This window comes from Pezoporus flaviventris, unplaced genomic scaffold (assembly GCF_033815535.1).
Source record: "Pezoporus flaviventris isolate CSIRO_AGI_PZ_B2104156 unplaced genomic scaffold, CSIRO_AGI_Pfla_v1 ptg000006l, whole genome shotgun sequence".
Lineage (NCBI taxonomy): Eukaryota > Metazoa > Chordata > Aves > Psittaciformes > Psittacidae > Pezoporus > Pezoporus flaviventris.
Genome location: NW_026892554.1, coordinates 16,348,597 through 16,366,859, shown reverse-complemented (window position 1 = coordinate 16,366,859; position 18,263 = coordinate 16,348,597). Strand labels below are relative to the sequence as shown.

General features: G+C 40.2%; 2 protein-coding genes across 7 annotated transcripts in view; both read left to right on the top strand.

Annotated features, from left to right (window-relative positions):
- The first annotated feature begins 74 nt into the window (after positions 1-74).
- On the top strand, positions 75-8,768 carry MCEE (methylmalonyl-CoA epimerase). Of its 3 annotated transcripts, none has more exons than XR_009742237.1 (4): positions 75-303; positions 4,950-5,290; positions 5,677-5,820; positions 8,572-8,768. XR_009742237.1 is itself a non-coding variant. In XM_061447119.1 (3 exons), exons 1-3 carry the CDS (start codon positions 273-275, stop codon positions 8,722-8,724), a joined length of 525 nt encoding a protein of 174 aa, XP_061303103.1. In that variant the 5' UTR covers positions 78-272; the 3' UTR covers positions 8,725-8,768. The 3 variants fall into 3 exon arrangements, 1 of the variants encoding a protein (XP_061303103.1); XR_009742236.1 differs by having other exon boundaries at positions 76-303; positions 5,677-5,814; XM_061447119.1 differs by lacking the exon at positions 5,677-5,820 and having other exon boundaries at positions 78-303.
- A 6,804-nt stretch (positions 8,769-15,572) lies between these two features.
- Positions 15,573-18,263, top strand: part of APBA2 (amyloid beta precursor protein binding family A member 2) — an 87,507-nt gene continuing 84,816 nt past the window's right edge. For 2 of the 4 annotated variants that reach the window (XM_061447115.1, XM_061447113.1), the window contains exon 1: positions 15,639-15,765. Coding sequence is in view for 1 of the 4 variants with exons in the window: in XM_061447116.1 (XP_061303100.1) it covers positions 15,589-15,765 (177 nt within the window). In the remaining 3 variants the exon portion in view is untranslated. Of the gene's footprint in view, positions 15,766-18,263 lie in introns of all 4 variants that reach the window. The other 2 variants (XM_061447116.1, XM_061447114.1) reach the window with 2 other exon arrangements.

Sequence of the window (18,263 nt, the reverse complement as noted above, 5' to 3'; positions counted from 1 at the left end):
CGCGAAGGAACCGGGCAACTAAGGCCTCCAGCCCAGCGAGGGCTAACGAGCCCCTCTCCCTGACACTGCCATTGCCGCTGCCGGTGCCCCGGACCAAGACGCTCCGGTGGCGCCGGTCCTGTAAACACAGCGCCGAAGAGGCCGCTTCTCGGGCGTGCTTCGAGCGCCGCGCGGCCGGGAGGCGGTGGCCGCTGCTATGGTGACGGTGGAAGGCGGCCGCTCCCCCGGAGAAGGCCCCGCCCGCCGCGGCCGAGCCCAGTGCGAGCGGTGAGATGGCGGCCTCCCTGGGGCGCGCGGTGGCCGGTAACGTGGGCGCCGGGCGGGCCGGGGCGGGCGGCGGGGCCAGTGACGGGCGGCCGCGGGTCTCGGTGCCTGCTCCGGCCTGGGAGGTCTGGCCCGCGGCGGCGGGCAGCCCGCTTCGCGCGGGGGCCTTGCGGGCCGTCAGGGCGGGACCGCGCCGCCCGTGCCTGCCGTGCGGTGCGGGAGCGGGTCCGAGGCTCCCCGTGACAGCCTTACAGGCCGCGACAAACCAGAACTGCTTTTATAAGTGAAAACAAGCCCTCATGATCCAGATGACAGACACGTTAACAACGAGCATTCTCAGGCTTAGAATAGGCTTATGCGACAAACTCCAAGCTTAATACTAGAGCCACAAGGAACAGCTTGTCTTTTTTAAGGTACAGCCTGGAGGTCAAATGCAGAATCATTTCCTGTTCATTATAATTATCTGGACTGTTAGCTGTCTTAATAGTAAGGGCAGGTTAAACTAACTGTATCTAAACCACACCATTTCACTCAGTAGACTTCCAGAGAAAAGTGAATAAAGAGAGTCAGTGCTTCAGTGATCGATCTGTGGGATACCAGGAATAAAAACACCTTTGTGGAATTGCACTTTGATGGAAGAAACCAGAGCTGCAGTAAAGTGATGCTCAATTTCTAGGAACTATGGAGCCCATCTAATTCCCAAAACCCATCTTCTGCACAGAGCAAATCATCACTTTGGATGGCCTAAGCCTTGTTGGCTGGCCAAGTTTCCAAAATGCTAACATCACCTTGAAATTGTTGGGATTTAAGAATGGGCAGACAGCCTCCATATACCAGATTCCTTGTGACCGTAACATCCTCTCCATTCTTGGCAATTTCTCTCAACTTCAGGTGGTTGACAACAGAGCAGTGCCCAGTGACAAGGTTCTCCTTACTGTGACCCACATTTGTATAACCTCCCCATAGAGAACATGACTGAATTCAGTTGGATTTGGCTTGTGTTTGATGACTTAGCCAATGATCACTGCCCCGCATAAGGAGCAACAAGCCTATGAATAAAAATTTGAAGAGGATCTTATTTTATGCGGTACTTCAGATTTGTTACTTCACATTCATAATTGCTCTGTTATAGAATGTAAGCCTCCACTGGTACAACTGTGCACGTTTAAACTCTGATGTGCATAATACTAGTAGATCAGTGAACCATTAATAGAATAAAGCCCAAATAAATAAATTTAAAAATATATTTCAAATGAAGCTGAAGAAGGTGACATAGATTCTGCTTTATCACTGAGACTAGGAAGCCAGCAATCGCGTAAGAGAGTAGGGTCAGATGAATCTTCTTTAAAGGACAAATTCAGATTTGGCTGTCAGTGTTTGAAAAATAAGTTCTTAAAAAAACCCTACAAGTAGGGCAAATGATGCATACACCTGGAGAAGCCACTGCATGTGTGAATTTAGTCAGCATATGCAAGTGTTTGAAGCAGGGCAGATACTTGGATAGATGCGTTAGTCAGAATATCCACTTGCTTCAAAAGAAGCTGAGAAAGTTGTTTTTTTTAACACTGGAGAAAGTTAAGAATTACTTGAATAATTCTGTAAGTCAGTTGAGAAATACTTTTGTCATTGAAGAATTTACCCATAACAGTTAATAGGAGTAGTTTTTGATATATGCACAAATATGTTTCTTTCCTGAAACATGGAAGTGATGGGGTTTCAGTCTGAAATTTTCCAAAAAGCTTTCTTTTTCACTGCAGGGTCATCTTTCGGTTATTGGATTAGAAGATGATGAAAATTTTAAGTAACTTCTACTAAATTTTAAGTAAATTTAGGTAATTTTTAAGTAAATTTTAATAATAATGTTACTAATCTGTATAATACAAGAAAAATGGGTTTTGTTTAATCTCAGACAATTCATACTGGTAATTATGGGTTTAAATTCAAAGCTCTGTATACATATGACTAGAGCTAGGGTAAATTCACAAGACTTCTAGAATAAAGAAAAAAAAACCCACCAAACCTGCAGAAAAGTCCACTGCCTCTACATACTCAGAGGAAAAATATATAGAGTTCTACCACCCAATCCATAATTAAGTGAGAAGAGAAAATAGATGCATAAATAATATTGTCATATGGGTGGGCATTTAAGTATCTTTGACTTTATAAGAATTCTAGAAATATACTTCACTTTTTCATTCTATTATCTTTCCAGATATCACACCACAAGAATCAAACATTTCTTAGGCAGAACACAACAGAAGTAGCATTTTCTATTCTTTTTAGCTATTGCTTCAGTAATAACTGAGTAACAGTCTGCCTCTCTAATTTCTGTTGATTTACAAAATGCAAATTAAAATATAATAGGTATGTAGTCATACACCCTATGTGAAGTACAGCAAGAATTACAGATGGGAGATGTCAAAAAAGAAGGGAAAAATCCTAGCCTTTCCCATCCATACAGATTGTTTGAAAAATCTGTACTAGTAGTCATTTCCACTGAACTGTTGTCTGTCAATATTTGGAAGGAATGAAACAATAAAGGGCTCTAGGGAACACAACAAATTATATAGTAAGTGATTCTTATCTTTCAAAGGATATTTGTGTTTTGGAGAATACTGACCTGTAGGTGGAAGAGACTCTCTTGCTTCAGCAAGAGCTGAATCAGGATATTTCTGTGTAGAAGTTGCTAGGGTATTATTTTTTATCATTGAAAAGTACTTGGAAAAGTTTTTTCAGAAAAATAAAAAGTTGACAAATACTTGGAAATACTGCTTTACTATGCCATTATGATAGCCTAAAGGTAACCAGTGAAAAATGATTTTGTAGAACCTCGTCTGTAATGAAGGAGATGAAAGGATGTACTGTGTGAAGGCTGACAAAAAATACTCCAGGGCAGTCACTTGCAGAACTGGGCAAGTTTCTGGAAATACTTAAAGTAGGATGTTGATTTAGTATTCTCAAAAAATTCTGAAGAGACTTACTTTTGTGGTACTAAGTCTTTGGAAGTATGTACATTGCAGTTTTAAGTCTCAAACACACACAAACACTTCTTCCTTCATCAGCACAGTGCTCAGAAAGCTTTAAATTCAAGGACTGCATTAGTTGTCTTTGTGAAGAAAACTTAACTAATAGTTGTGGAGTCTTGAATTCCTGTGAAATGGTAGTTCCCATTTTCATTCAGTGAAGCTACCAGCTTAATTACAGCTACTAATAATCTTACAATTACTACTAACCTTACAGAGTACAAAGAGCCTGGGAAAATGCAAGCCAGGCTATCCTCACTGTATTGGCAAAGCATCAGAATCTCATTGCATGTTTGGCACAATCTCGTAGCAAAATAGCACATTTGTGACTTTAAAGCTAAGAATGACTCAGAGACTTCCAAAAATGCTGAGATGCCTCTAGCTTGGCTTTGAGGCACTGTGAACTCTGACATGGCCTAAAGCAAACTGGCATGAAATAAAAATGCAGGTTTTTTGAATATAGCCCTTCATCTAATTCTAATTCTGGTGCTAGAAACAACTGATATGATGACAATTTCTCCCCTAACCTCTCTACATTCTAGACTCAGATTCATTTTTAATGTAATTAATTTGTAAGTATCCTCATTTTATATCCTTTTCTCAGTGTTTTGTTTTTTTTTTTTAAACAAGGAACCCTATAACTATTTGTAAGCAACACGGCAATTTGACACATAGTGCAGAGTTCAGTACTGCCTTGTCAGAGCAGTCAGTGAAGAGTTCTGAAAATATCTAAGCAGTTTTTCATGACACTGAGTTTCTCCATAACTTCTCCATCTTTTGTCTACGTTAGCCCTTATCTTTGTGTCTTATTGTCATCCAATATTATAATTAGGTTTTCATTTATCATGAATCAAATCATATTCTTTTCCTTCTGTAAGTCATACTGTAGTCAGTGACACTTGTTACATTTAAAAGGCTATTATGATTTTAACTTTTAAGGATGATCTTCAAAATTATTATTGATCAGTTGGCCATAATATTGTTCACAGTACTTAGAACTGAAATATTTCTCAGCATCTTGAAACAGATCAGTGAAATAAGTATAAGACCTGTATGGCATGTGAAAGGTAAGAAGGGCAAATGACTTAATCATCTGAGAAAGTAAGAAATAGTGAGATTTTTTGATTCCTTAAGCTTCAGCTGCAACACGACATTTCTTTCCTTGCTAGAGTTAGTTCTGACAGCTGGGAGCTGAAGTCCTTTCTTTACCTTCTGGATCTTGCAGTACCACTTCTGTCCAAGGTTTTGTCTAGGTTTTCTTACTTATTTGTTATGATCTGTAGATGAACAGGCATACATCATTTCTTTCTCTATTTTGTAAGAAGCTCTGAAGAAACCAGAAGTAACTTTTAAGTACATTATATAGTTGAACATTACATTTGGCCATGTATTCCTCTTTTTAACAGGCATGTGTAAGCATTTACACCAAATTTGTGTTTGGCTTTAGTTTTGTTTTTTATACTTCTGAATAATTTCAGTCCCTGAAAAAAAATTTAATTGAACTGTTAGCACTACAGTATAACTCTGTCCTTGGTCTCAGCTTTGCACACTGGTGTGCTTATGACATAGGAGTTATTGAGAGGGGATAGAGCAGAAAGGGGATAGAGCAGATACCAATACTTTGTCAAAAACACTGTATCTGTGCTGTTCACTTTTTTTCAGGACTTCTTACCAGATTACAGACTTCAGCTACCACTTCACGAACTCTATTACTATCCAGTTCCTGTTCTCAAAACATTCCAAGCTGTTTGTGGAAACTGGGCCGACTTAATCATGTAGCGATTGCAGTACCTGATTTGGAGAAAGCTCAATCCTTGTATAAAGATGTGTTAGGAGCACAGGTGAGCGAGACTGTTGCTCTTCCCGAACATGGTGTCTACACTGTTTTTGTGGAGTTGGGAAATACCAAGCTGGAACTTCTACATCCTTTAGGAGAGGAGAGCCCCATTGCAAGCTTTCTGCAAAAAAACAAGACTGGAGGAATGCATCATATCTGCATTGAGGTATTTTAACACAATATAACATGCAATAAGATAGAGACATATATGCATAAGTTTTTCATAGGTTTGACCTGTCAAGATCTGTCAAGAAAAATTTGTGAGAATTTATATTGCATAAGAAGAAGTCTTAAACATGACTTTTTCCATTTTGGAAATCACATGAGCTATGTGATATTTTTTTTCCTCTTCTAGGCTATAAAGATTAAATTGGGGAGGGGAGGGATAAATATCCAGTGTGGAAGGTGGACAAGCCCAAGGGCTTGTGAAGAATGTTTGACAGATGTGAGCTTCCTGACATAGAAAGGACACACTGGAAAAAGACATAGTTTTAAGTTTAAGCTAAGGCATAGGTTTAGATTTTCAGAAGTTTCTTTCTGTTTGATATTTAGTTGATAATTGTATACAGAAGTCAAAAAAGATTGACAGTTGTACTTACCAAACAGCAGTAAAGTCGCCAGAGTTCCTTCTGTCCTGTTCTTCCTTGTCCATCAAAGAGAGATTGGTCTGGGAGTACACAAGATGTAAAGGTGCTGGTAAAGTACTTATCTTATAAATATACTCATGTTTTAGTGTAGATGTTTGATGCAAAGTGTCATGCTGCTGCCTATGATATATGTTTTTAATATTTTACAGATCTGAGTCTTCCAAACTTTATTATTTCATGCAAAGTGTAATAATAAAAAGTAATGGGATTACTGATGTAAAAATTGTTTTCAGAATACATCTATTATGACCAGTGTTTGCAGTTGCATGCTTTCTTCGAGAATTGATAAATTTTGCATACACACAGGCATTGCATTTTTTCTTACATTGTTTGACTATTTGCAGATACTCAAGAATAAGAAAATGAATGCTGTTTAAATTGACCATAAATTGTATTGCTAGGCAGTTCTGCTTTAGAAATGTTTTGACCTCAACTGAACTTAGGAAATGGCGACTGTAGAAGAAAGAGGGAAGTGGCAGTAAGAAAAAAAAAAACCCTCCAGTCCTCTCTAAGACCAGTGGACTGACTTACAGGTACAGGGAAGGAAGTTGTAGGCATTTCTCAGCAAAACCAGGTCAAAACCCCCTAGGCTTTCAAGTATATGCAATCCCTTTTAAGATGTTTAAAGAAATACTTTTTACCAGCTGAAATAGTTCTATGTAGATTGGTATCTTGTATGAGAGATGATCTTGTTGCATATAAACCAAAGATGGCTGTCAAGAGAAGTCATACAGCTAGTTATGAAACTTGAGAAGAATGGAACACGCTAATTATACCACATTGGACAATGTAAAAGTGTTGTGTTAAAAAAGGAAATTTATAACTGTATACAATAGGTCAAGCAAGCCAGGGGTCATAATCTAGCAGTTCATTCCTGTTAATCGGGTGAGCTAGTGCTACTTGCAACCAGATTTTCCTAAATGAAGTCCTGTAAATCACTAACAGATAATTGGGGTGGAGAGGGAAAGATTGTCCTAAGTCCTTCAGGTTTGTCTCCATGTAAAAACAAATGGAAGATTGTAGACTAATTTACATAGAGAAAAAAGCTATCCATTGTTGACCTGCTGTTTACGTGGGACTGAAAACCACTGCCATAGTCAATCAAAAAGATATTAACCTCCCTCCTCCAATTGTCCATTCTTCTCACAATGGAAAACCTTACAATTTCAAAGATACGTTGTCTTCTGAAGCTGAGCAAAAACAGTTTTCAGAAAAACTGTGAAAGAACTTCCATGTTAGTTGACTGATCATCTGAAATAAAACAAGTATTTTGTAGAAATATCTCTCTAGGAACGATTTTATTGGAAAAAGCTGAATTGTAAAAATTCTTTCCATACTGCAAAGGAAGCCTGACAAGTTTATCAAAATGTGCTTTTACTTTCTTCCGTCTTACTATTCAAAGGAAAATTTCAGACAGAAGTTTTGATAGGGTATTTGTTTCAGACAAAATAAGCATTCTAAGAAGAAATTAGATTATTCCTGACCAGCTATAATTGAATTTAGTACCTGCAAAGAAAGCATGCTGGACACTTGTAGAGTAAGAGAGAAATCTGATCCTGATACTCTCCTAACATGGATGCACCAACAGGCTTTCCACTGTTTACTCTCTCTGCTTCCTCAGGATGCAGTAATTCATTCCAGCTGAGCCCAGACATAGTTCTTCTGGCCATCTCTGCAAGACAGGAGCAGCAGCTGCAGTAGCTTTTCTGCTTGGGGAAACAACCTGGAGGGGGCTGTGGCACACATGACATGTGCTGGTTTATTTTAGATGAAACTTGACAGTCACTTTATTTTTTTTAGCAGACTGGTAGTTCTGTGTAGGAAGAACTGTAGCGAGTTCAGAATTTTCATGAACAGAATTGGTGCAAATGAGTAGGAATAAACTGATGTCTATTCCTCTGAATTAAAGCTAGGTATTTCCTTCTTCCCTACAATGGCTTCATGCAAGTTTATTCACCAAGTTATGTCCAGACATCTGTCTTGAAAAATGGCAATGGTATTAATTCCAGCTTCTTATTGATTATTGAATCTTGGATTTGCCAAACTGAGTGCTAATTTAATTATTTCAAAGAACTAATGCAGTTATGGTCTGAGAAAATTCAAATTTCATCCGATGACATGACATCAGACTTCAGATCACATTATGCAGTGTAGACATGGTTTTGTTAATTACATATTTCTGCAGGAAACTGTACCGAAATATGTTAAAAGCTATGATCAGAATCAAGCTCAATAAGAAAACAGGTCATATTCTGGGTATGTTTCTGATAATTCTGAGGTTTTCTTAGTAAACTTTATGAAGCTTAACCTACTCAGAAGGAAGATACATACATGTAAAAGAGGTTTTCCTTTTACCCTCTACCTATCGCCCTCCCTTTTACCAGCATCTAATGAGTTCTGTCATCAATTAAGGAGGCATTCTTCTTTAGTTATTGATAGTTTGAAAGCAGTACGATCTCAGTAATAGTAGTGCAGACTTCAGATTAGTTATGGAGTCCTTATAAAGTAACAATATAAAATAAACAATGGGCTTTGTGCATGAGTGATTCTTTAATAATGTCTTAAATATAACACAGTCTATTTAAACAATATTTTATAAAATCTTCAAACAACAAATGCAAACCTTTGTAGGATTTTTAAGACTAGATGTTTTAAAACTTTCATAATTTATTTTCAAAATTATATTAAAATTTAGAAATAACTTTTAGTAAGGAATTACATTATTGCTCCTAATTGTAGAATCTGCATAATACAGTGTAACATGTATTAATTTGTGTGAACTGTATTTTTCTTTTATAAGGTTGATGACATAAAAGCGGCTATGACAGAACTGAAGAAAAAAAAGATACGAATATTGAGTGAAGAGCCAAAAATAGGTGCACATGGCAAACCTGTGATTTTTCTTCACCCTAAAGATTGCCATGGAGTCCTTGTGGAACTTGAGCAAGCTTGAGCTGTAATACTCATAAATAAAACAATAGATTAGTTGTGAATTTACTGAGCTGGTGCTGGGAATATTGATGTGATATTCACTCTTTACAAGTTCACTGTAGTTGCCGTGGATTAAGTACAGCTTTTGTGTACTGAAATTGTGCTACAGATTTAGGGTTCTTTTTTGTTGTTGTTGATCTGATTTTCAGAATTAGTATTTATATTTTTTAAATTCTCTATGATTCTAAAGACAAACACATAAGCCAAGTAGCAATTTATGTTCTGTTGCCTCATGTTTGCAGCATGATTTTACCTCTGTAACCACAGAAACTGTACAATTTCTAGGTCAACCCACATTATTTTGTTCTACATTTCAGAGCAGAGACCCACTTCTCAGTGACAACACTAAAGCTTAGCTATTCACCTTAGAAATAAAGGAAAAATGAACATTGTATTTTCTGTTTTCACCATTCACCATCTACGCTTCACCCTGATTGATTGGTTCATGCAATAAGAAAGAAATCCTTACATTATTGTATGGTTGCCTGCAATCAGTAAATAAGTTTTCTTTGGCATAACTACTGCCAAGGAAGTTACTATTCATACATCATCATTTAGTTGTTTTATGAACACTGTGGTTATGCAGACAATTCAAGAAAAGTACCTGAAAAATTACTTGCCTGAAATGTATTTCATACTGTAGTGTACTTTTCATTTTATTTCTTTTTCAAGTATTGAATATTTGTTTTTTAAGCTTTAGCCATATGAAGATATCTGGGACAGACCTGAACAAATAGTGATTAATCTTTTAACTTACTTTATAAATAAGGTTTTCTGTGCAAAACCACTTGCAAAATCAGTGGCAAACACAAGCCGCTTAAGTCTTGGTTACGAACACTGCCTTTAACATCAGAGAGCGTGCCAGTATGCTCATGTTTCTGACAGACTGCAGTCACAGTTTGTTGACTTATTCATGTGCAGTCTTCACTTTATTGGTGTACTATGCAAGCAGTGTTTGTCCTGATACTTTCTTTTATAGGTTTGCTTTGACATGTCAGCTGTAGAAATTGAAGACTTACTGTTTCTCTCTCTAGTTTTCTTAATCCCTACAAGTCATATTTTTTCCTAGCTAAACCACCATCTGGATTTTATATTTTCCTACATTTCTGCATGTACAGTGAATAGCTTCAGGTTGATATGAAGTTCATTTTAGTCTAAGAGAATTTTTACTTAATGGGAATGAAATTATTTGTGTTCTGTATCATGTTTGCTACAATAAAACACAAGTATAATGTTGACCTGAAATTTAAACAGGGCTTAAAAGACATTGATGCTCCCTCATGAATTTTACTTCTGAAAAAATCTCAACAAAGCCATCCATTTTTTAAAGAAGATAGTTTTGTACTCAAAACAAATACTCATTCTGCCATATTTTAAGAAAAATACGAAGTCTTTCACAGGGTTCCTGTGTTTCATCAAATCACTGTTTAGAGGGTAGTTTGTGATCTAAATTCTAAATTGTTTGAATTTAGAAATCCTAAGACTCATGATGGAAAAGCAGGGTGACTTGATATTCCTGAAATATGATTCTGCCATTCTAGGAGACATTCTACCAGCAAATCTGCTTTTATCTTTCTGTTTTTTTCAGAGATGGGGAGGCATCTTTTCTGCAAAAAATTTACAGGAATGCCAAGATTAGAAGCCTCACTAGTTACATGTCAAGATAATTGAACACAAGTCTTTCAACCTAATACCCTTAATTTCATGCAACAGAAAACAGGGCAGTTCTCCCTAGGTCATACTCCATTTCTTTGTCCTGGCTGAAGGAGGTGGAAATTTGTGTATAACATGTATCAATACGCTCACAGTAGTGGCTTGATATACTATGAGGGAATGGACATTTTGAGTAAACAATACTTCACTCGCTTCCTTGTGCTCCCCATTTTATTAACAGAAAGAGACTTGTAATGCTTTTTCCTGACTGCAGTGGGATTATTTAGTGCTGACTCAGCTGATGTATTCTGCTCACTGTAACTAAGTCAGGCTTCTATCTCACTCATAGTTTATAAATTTCATCTGACTCCTCCTAAGGTGGAAGTCAAGATACCAACAAAAAACAGCCCCCACAAAAAAGAGGGTTTATAGCTGCAAAATTAATCAATGCCCAAAACTGGGGCATGCTTACTACAAGTTCATACCATTTGGTGGGATCAGATCCCATTATTTGTCTGGGTATGTACTACAATACATGAGAATTTTCACCTCTGGAGCTATAGACTTGTAAGGAACAGCCAAGAGAACTGGACAGCTGAAGAATCTGAAGATAGCTAAGATGCATTGAGAGAAGCTTCCTGTTCATAAACCTAACTCCACTAGACTTCAGTGGGAACAGGATCAGCCCCTAACAAACTTACAGTCCTTCACCTTAAACACAACAGCCTTCACAAGTCATTCTTTGCTCTGACTTTCTAAAGGATTGGGGGCGTTAGATATATGGGCCTTACCCTTGTTCACTCCCATGATTATAAGAGGGGAGTAAAATCAGTTAAATTCAGGGATGGAAACTGGAGCAATAGAGAACCATGATTTTTTCCAGTGGAGGAATACTTAGTGATATACCATTGTTCCATCGGTATACAGCTTCTGGCAAGAACAAGTGATTCAAATAACCAGATCCTGATTAGCTTGGAAGGCAGTTAGACTTTGACAATGGGTACTTGGTTCTTTGTTTGTTTGGTTGTTTTTTTTGTTGGTGTTTTTGTGTTTTGGTTTGGTTTGGGGTTTTTTTGCTTCTTCCCAACAGGTACAGTGAAACCTTTTTCTCTGACAATGTCAAATTTTCAGAGGATGAACTGTCAATATTTTGCCAGTTAATTTTCTCAGGGTTGTGTCATTTGTCAAGTGCATGTTCCCTATTCCAGTCTTTCCATGTGTCTTTTTTCCCTTCTGAGCACAAGCATGTTCCCATTTTATGCTGCCAAAGGCAGACAAGACACATTTTTCTGGACTCTATCAACATTATGCAGCAGCTAAAGGGCTCATAATTAAATCATGCAAAATGTCTTTTTTTACTTTATGCAACCCTCAAGATTCTCCTAGGTGGGAGGAGGACAACTGGCTGCAGAATGAATCCCATTCTGTATGATGAGACAAACCTAGAAGCAAACTCAAAAAGCTAATGATGTGCCTTTTAAAAGCTAACCTCACAGTTTTGCAAAACCCCTGGTTCAGTTGCACTTGTACTGCATTAATTCACCTCAAGTGAAAAACAAACCAAAACCAAACCCAAACCACTGGGTATTTCATTCTGAATTCAATTGCTCTCTTTATTACCACATTTACCCAATTTATCACAAGTTTTGGAAGAATGTACTTTATCATAGTGCCACAGCAACAGTGCCTTAATACGGTTAACATAGCCTATAAATTCAAAAAGCTGTGAATGAATTACAAGAGGATGGCACTTGCTTCTGCGGACCATTTCCTGGGTGTATAATACTTCTGTGTTTAATGCTGAGATTAGAGTTTACTTTCTTAATGTACATGCAGAAGCATTGCTGACAGTTAATGACAGTCCTTGGATTTGGACTTTTTTGCTAAGATAAATGAATGGAAGTTAGTGTGACCAAGGAAGTCTCATAGAAAGATTAGGAAACATGGAGATGTTTGCAATATCTAGTTGAGGTACTTACAGTAGGTGTTCTGCATGATTTCCTTGGCATTTTATTTGATTCCTTCCTTACAAGAAATTCTTCCTGTAGTGACCTGACATGGTTTTTTTTTTTATTCAAGAACCCTTAATTAAGACAAACAGAGTTAATTGTGTCAATAAATACTTGATTCTTTTACCAAAGCAGTTCTCATGTTGGCCAAATGATTAGAGTGAAACAGAAGAAATCCCTAAAATGGTATCCCTGGTGCTTTTCATAAGAGTGCTGGGTGGCACTAGAGACAGAAAGGTAACAGTTTAAACTTGGACTATTGAATCATACGACAAGGTGATGTGCCTAGTGGATGAGGAAAAGGCTGTGGATGCTGTCTACCTAGACCTTATCTCTACAACTACCTGAAAGGAAGTTGCAGTGAGCTGGGGGTCGGTCTCTTGTCCCATGTAACAAGTGATAGGACAAAAGGAAACAGCCTCAAGTTGCACCAGGGAAGGGCTAGACTGGATATTAGGTAACATTTCTTCAGGGAAAGGGTTGTCAAGCACTGGAACAGACTGCCCAAGGCAGTGGTTGAGTCACCATCCCTGGAGTTACCTAAAAGGTGTGTAGATATGGCACTTAGGGACATGGTTTAGTGATGGACTTGGCAGTGCTGGGTTAACAGTTGGACTTGATGATCTTAAAGGTCTTTTCCAACCTAAATGATTCAATCATTCTATATAAGATTAATATGGAAATGGAAGCTAACAATGATGTATAAATTAATTGGCCCAATGCTATCATTTTAAAATGGAAGACTTCACCTGCTTAGGAATGCAAAATCTGTCACCTTTGATAAGCATTTTCAAACCAGTTTGAGCATTTAATGAAATGTAAATTTATCTTATCATGAAGGAGGGAGGTTTACCTCCAGGGATTGTATAATCCTTAAGCATCTATAAAATTATGTAATCTATCTAGTTTCATGTTCATTTGCACTGTCATGCACATTGTTAAGCATTTTAAAATAATGATTTCTTTTGAAGCACTTCATGACTTTTCTAGGTATAATCTAATCTTTTAATTGTTATGCTTTGCTAATATAAAAATAGCAATTAGATACTAAAATCTTTCATAAAATAGATACTAAAATCTTTCATAAAATAGGTCTTTAATGAAGATTTTTACTTTTAACTTTTTTTTTTTTCAGTAATAAAGATACATTTAAACAATGATTTAGAAAAACAAGAAAAGTTCTGAAGTACCTAGTAACCCTGGGTATTCTGAAGACATATGTGACAATGCACAGTTTGTATTAGTTAGGGGCAATATCCTACTTCTGCATCTGTGGCTGGCTTGTATGAAAAAAGATTCCTTCTCAAAATTGAAGAGTAGCATAGAGGTGCATTGTTGGACTGATATCATGAACTGTATTTTTACCTTTCATTTTGGTATGTAATCTTCTATATCTGTCTCAGTCACTGTCTCCAAAATGAGGTGGAGGGAGAACATTTGTTAGGAACTCTAATTTCAGAACTTAAAAAATATATCCCACTCCCTTTGGGACCCCTGCAGTCTTTGAGAGGTCAGTTGTAGTACAATGCTTGCAGCTGCAGTAACTTCAAAAAGAAAACCCATATATGCCCTATCAAACTGCCTTTAGTATATTGATTGAGAAAGCAAAAACTTCCTTATGCATATGAGGCTATTTCATCAAGTTAATTCTGAGAATTAATAGTATGAATTAAAACATGATTTGCCAAATGTGTAAACAACCCACCTACAGATTACATACAATTTCCTTTAGTTCTGTGTAAAACATGCACGCATAACCATTTACGTAATGTTTGAGTTCTCTTTATCTTTGAAAGAGAATCAAAATCACTGAAGTAATTAGGATATAGAAAGCGACAGATGAGAAAAGTCACCATAGAAAGCCATGACAAAAAAAAAAAATCTCTTAGTAGCAAATGGCTACTCTGTAGTTAGTGAATCTTAATAGAAATTTTAACAACTGAATAAAACCCATGCATAATAATAAAATGAAAAACCACCACAAAATGGTGTTGCCATGAAGGGCCTTTGCATATACATGGAATTTGACTCAGTGCTAAGCAACTGGTATAGGTATCCCAAGGCAAACAAAAGCACACCAAGCTGAACACACAGCTATTATAATGAACATTGATATCTAGCTGATTGGAATGCAACATAATTACATTAGGACAGCTTTTCATTTTTTGCTGTCATAAGAAAGATTACTATTTACATTCACAAATCGCTACAAGTCTCAAATTTGCATATTTACATACAAGTCCTGCCATAATTAGCCTATGAGCACTTGATCGCATGTATGTTCCTTCAGCTACAACATAATCACCATCACCTACCTGCATGGAAAGATCTAGTAGTTTCTATAAATAAAGGGCCTGAGGAACCAACTATGCTTATCATTCACTGTAAGAAATGTTCTTGGAGAAGCCCTTCTCAGCGGACTTTTAAATACTACATCTTCCACTTTTAATCTTGGGAGGGGATCTATGTATTATCTGTATAAGTGCATAAAAATCATTAATAGATCTTATAAATCTGGCCATATAATGGAATGCGACTAAATCCAGTGTAGTCCTCTACTGAAATGTTCAAAACGTTGGTGTTTAGTTTGATTTTTGTTGGACTGAAGCACCTCAAGCAACAGGGAACCCCTGAGGTCATTAACCAGCGGGATTACACAGCCGGCATTCAGGAATGCGCTCCACAGGAAAACGGTGTAGCAGAGCCACAGGAAACAACACACGCTATGGCCCACCACCGAAGCTGAGCCACTGGAAGGGAACAGGCTTCGTCCAGGGTGGCCTCCTCAGCACCCGTATGTGGGCAAGCTCCTCACGGGGCAGGTGTGAAGCTGGCGCTTCCAGCCTGCAGTATCCCTGGAAGGACATACTTGACAGGTTAGCCCACATCACCGAGCCACCCACGTTTGTGCCATTTTGTGAGAAACTCGGGCGGACCCGGCATCACCTCACCTCTGCCAGGCACCTCAAGGAGTTCTGCCGTTGCCTCTTCCACCCTCGATGGGCGCAGGCCGAGCAGGACCCTGTGAGAGGGGAGCGACGCCCGCGCTCCGGAGCACGGAGACTGGCAGGCAGGCCGGGCGGTGAGGGCAGCGGGCCGGGAGGAGCGGGCTCCCCGCCGCGTCCCGCCAGCACGGCCCCTCGACGAGCCGCGGCGGTAGGGCTATGCGCCATGCAGGTTCCCGGGCGGCCGGCGGTATTCTCACACGCAGCTTCCCGGGCCCACCAGTCTCCTTGGTGTGTGGTGCTGAGGCAGGCACACAAAAGACCGACTGCGGCTGCCCCCTCGTCCCCGCCGCTGCGCCTCAGGGGTGGGCACCGGCTCCACCGCTATCAGCAGGGGTAAGGAGCGGGGACACAGGCCAGGCACCGGCAGCCAGTGCCGTCTGGGGGACTGGCGGCTCCGCCGGGGGTGGGGCGGCAGCATCGCTGCGGGTCCCCTCAGGGGCGCGGGGAGCCCTTGTGGCCGGGCAGGCGCTGAGGGGGCGTCACGACAGCGGGGGTTGCTCCCCTCGAAATCGGGTCTGGGGGCAGCCTGCCGCGAGGGGCTGTCCTCTCCTCTGCAGCACCTCCATCCACATCCACATCCCCATCCACATCCCCTGGCAACCGAGCGGCCCGCGAGGGTACGGGGGTCGGGGTGAACGAGAGCCCCCTCGGCATGGCGGCGCCGCCGGGGTGGTCGCGGTCGGTGGCGGGGGGGGGGCTCCAGCGCACAGGGTACCGCACGCCCACACGTCCCCGCTGTCGCGGAGCTGCTCCTCTGTCCGCTCCGGCGGGGCGGCACCGCCTCCTGTCAGCCGCTGGGGAGCTGGCAGCGGCCACCGGAGCCGGGCTGCCGCTGCGGGCGGCGGGCGCCTCCGCTGCCGGCTCGCCATCAGCTCGCGCTCGGCCCTGCCCGCCATCCCGACCGCCTCACCCCGGCCCTGCCCGCCATCCCGACCGCCTCACCCCGGCCCTGCCTCAGAGCCTGTCCTCGGTAATGCAGGGACCGACAATGCAACGCGTGCACAATGCCGGTGTTCTGTGGGAGGGCGGGAGGCTTAAGAGTGTTTGCCTTACTAGGTTCAAAATAAATGCGAGAGGAGCCCTCGCCTAATGCAGCACCGCCAAGAGTTTGCATGTTTCTGATTTCATGCCTCCAAATGGATCAGAGCTTTTGATCCACTCTTTTTCCCATCCCCTTCATCATGAGATCCAGAGGGAAAAAGCTGCTCAGTTAAGAATACTTGATTTTTGTTGGGATAAGGTAGCATGAGACACTATAGCTTGGTCTGGTTTACCCTTTTTGAACAGCTTTTGAATATGTGGGGGTTTTGTATTGCCATAACAAAAGGCATGGGGGTGGGGAAGAGGAAGGGAATACTGCATTTGGAGCTGCGTCTTGGAAAGGCAAAGGCTGGCTTATTCTGCCTCAACTAGCAGCCTGTGCTTTCAGATTTACATACTTTGCATCCTCAATGTCATTTTGATGATGGCTGTTGCATGATAGTGATGGCATACAAGAAGTAAAAATAAGAATCACACAACATTCATAGTACAGAGATAACGTCCATTGCAGAGATGTTTAAGAGAAGTCTTAAATTACTGTGACCAGTTTGGGTACAAAAATGCAAGTAGTGTTTCAGTTGTGTTACCTGATCAAGGCCACCATGAAGGGGCTGGGAAATCTGTTTGCAGAAAAGGTATTTAATGTATTATGCCCGTTGCCCAAGAATCGCTCATTGCTTAACCAGTAGAACTGAAAACAGAAACAACTGCTACTTTAGTTTTATGTGACTGTGTGCCAGCAATGGTATTTACACGTAAAGGTACTTTTAAAGGAGAGGAATTTCAATGTAATTCCTTATTGCTACTTAAGTAAAAACACAGTGTTTATGCTGGTTAGCTCTGTGTTGGAAAGCATAAGGCTGAAGTTTATGTTACAGCATAAGGTTGGGCCCAGGTCAATTTATCGCTGTATAGTCCATGTTCTCCTCCATATGGGACAGACAAGGATGAAGGATTTTCTTTATATGTTGTTCTATGAATACTAAAGTACTAAAGGCGAAGCCGGTGTCCATACTCCACTTTGGGCTCATAGGGTTTCAGGCTGCAGACTTGTCCTTATAAACCTTGATTGTCAGGCTTCCTGAACCTAAATTCTCTGATAGTTTAGCCCTTATCTGCGCTTGGAAATATCTAAAGCTATTTTTAAAATTTCAGTGTTGCCTCTAATCAGCAGCTGCATTATTGCTTCCCCTTGATTCTCTGATCTTAAAGGAAAACTGTTATTGAAAAGGCCAGAGGTGTTCAGCTCTTTTGGTCAGTCTTACGATTCTAAGGAGGAATCCCGAAAAGCGCTTTTTTATGCAGTTATTTGGTCAATGCCAGTTCAGGTTGGAGACTGCACATGAATTTAAACAAGAGCTAGGTCTTTGAAAAGTGACCTTTGCTTAGGGCTGTGAACATGAGAAATCACTTCAAGAAGCATAATTTTACCATCTCTCTAGCTGTTGTGATAAGAACATTTGCTAAGAAATAATTTGTGAAAATGCCATGATTTAAACCTCATCCAGTTTACCTTGGTTGTAGCCTTTCAACACATCAGGTTTTAAGTGCTTTTTCAGACTGTTTATACCCATTCTCCTTGTAATCCGTTTAAACAAACAAGGTGATGCTTTCATGCTTTAAGTCATTGCAACCATAGAGGCAGGGGAGCAGCCTGCCAAGAAAGCCCAGAAATCCTGGCAGAAAGTAAGCCGCATGTGAACCGGCCATGTACCCTGTCAACAAAGATAGGCAGGAGAATCTTGGTCTGTATGAACAAGAGTGCAGCCAGTAGATCAAGGGCAGTAATT

What these genes read in the sequence shown, in the direction of transcription:
- MCEE (XM_061447119.1), top strand. Translation starts at nt 273, where the DNA reads ATGGCGGCCTCCCTGGGGCGCGCGGTGGCCG. An exon ending in CCTGGGGCGCGCGGTGGCCG is followed by an intron (nt 304 to 4,949) that starts GTAACGTGGGCG and finishes ACTTTTTTTCAG; the next exon opens with GACTTCTTACCAGATTACAG. An exon ending in TGCATCATATCTGCATTGAG is followed by an intron (nt 5,291 to 8,571) that starts GTATTTTAACAC and finishes TTCTTTTATAAG; the next exon opens with GTTGATGACATAAAAGCGGC.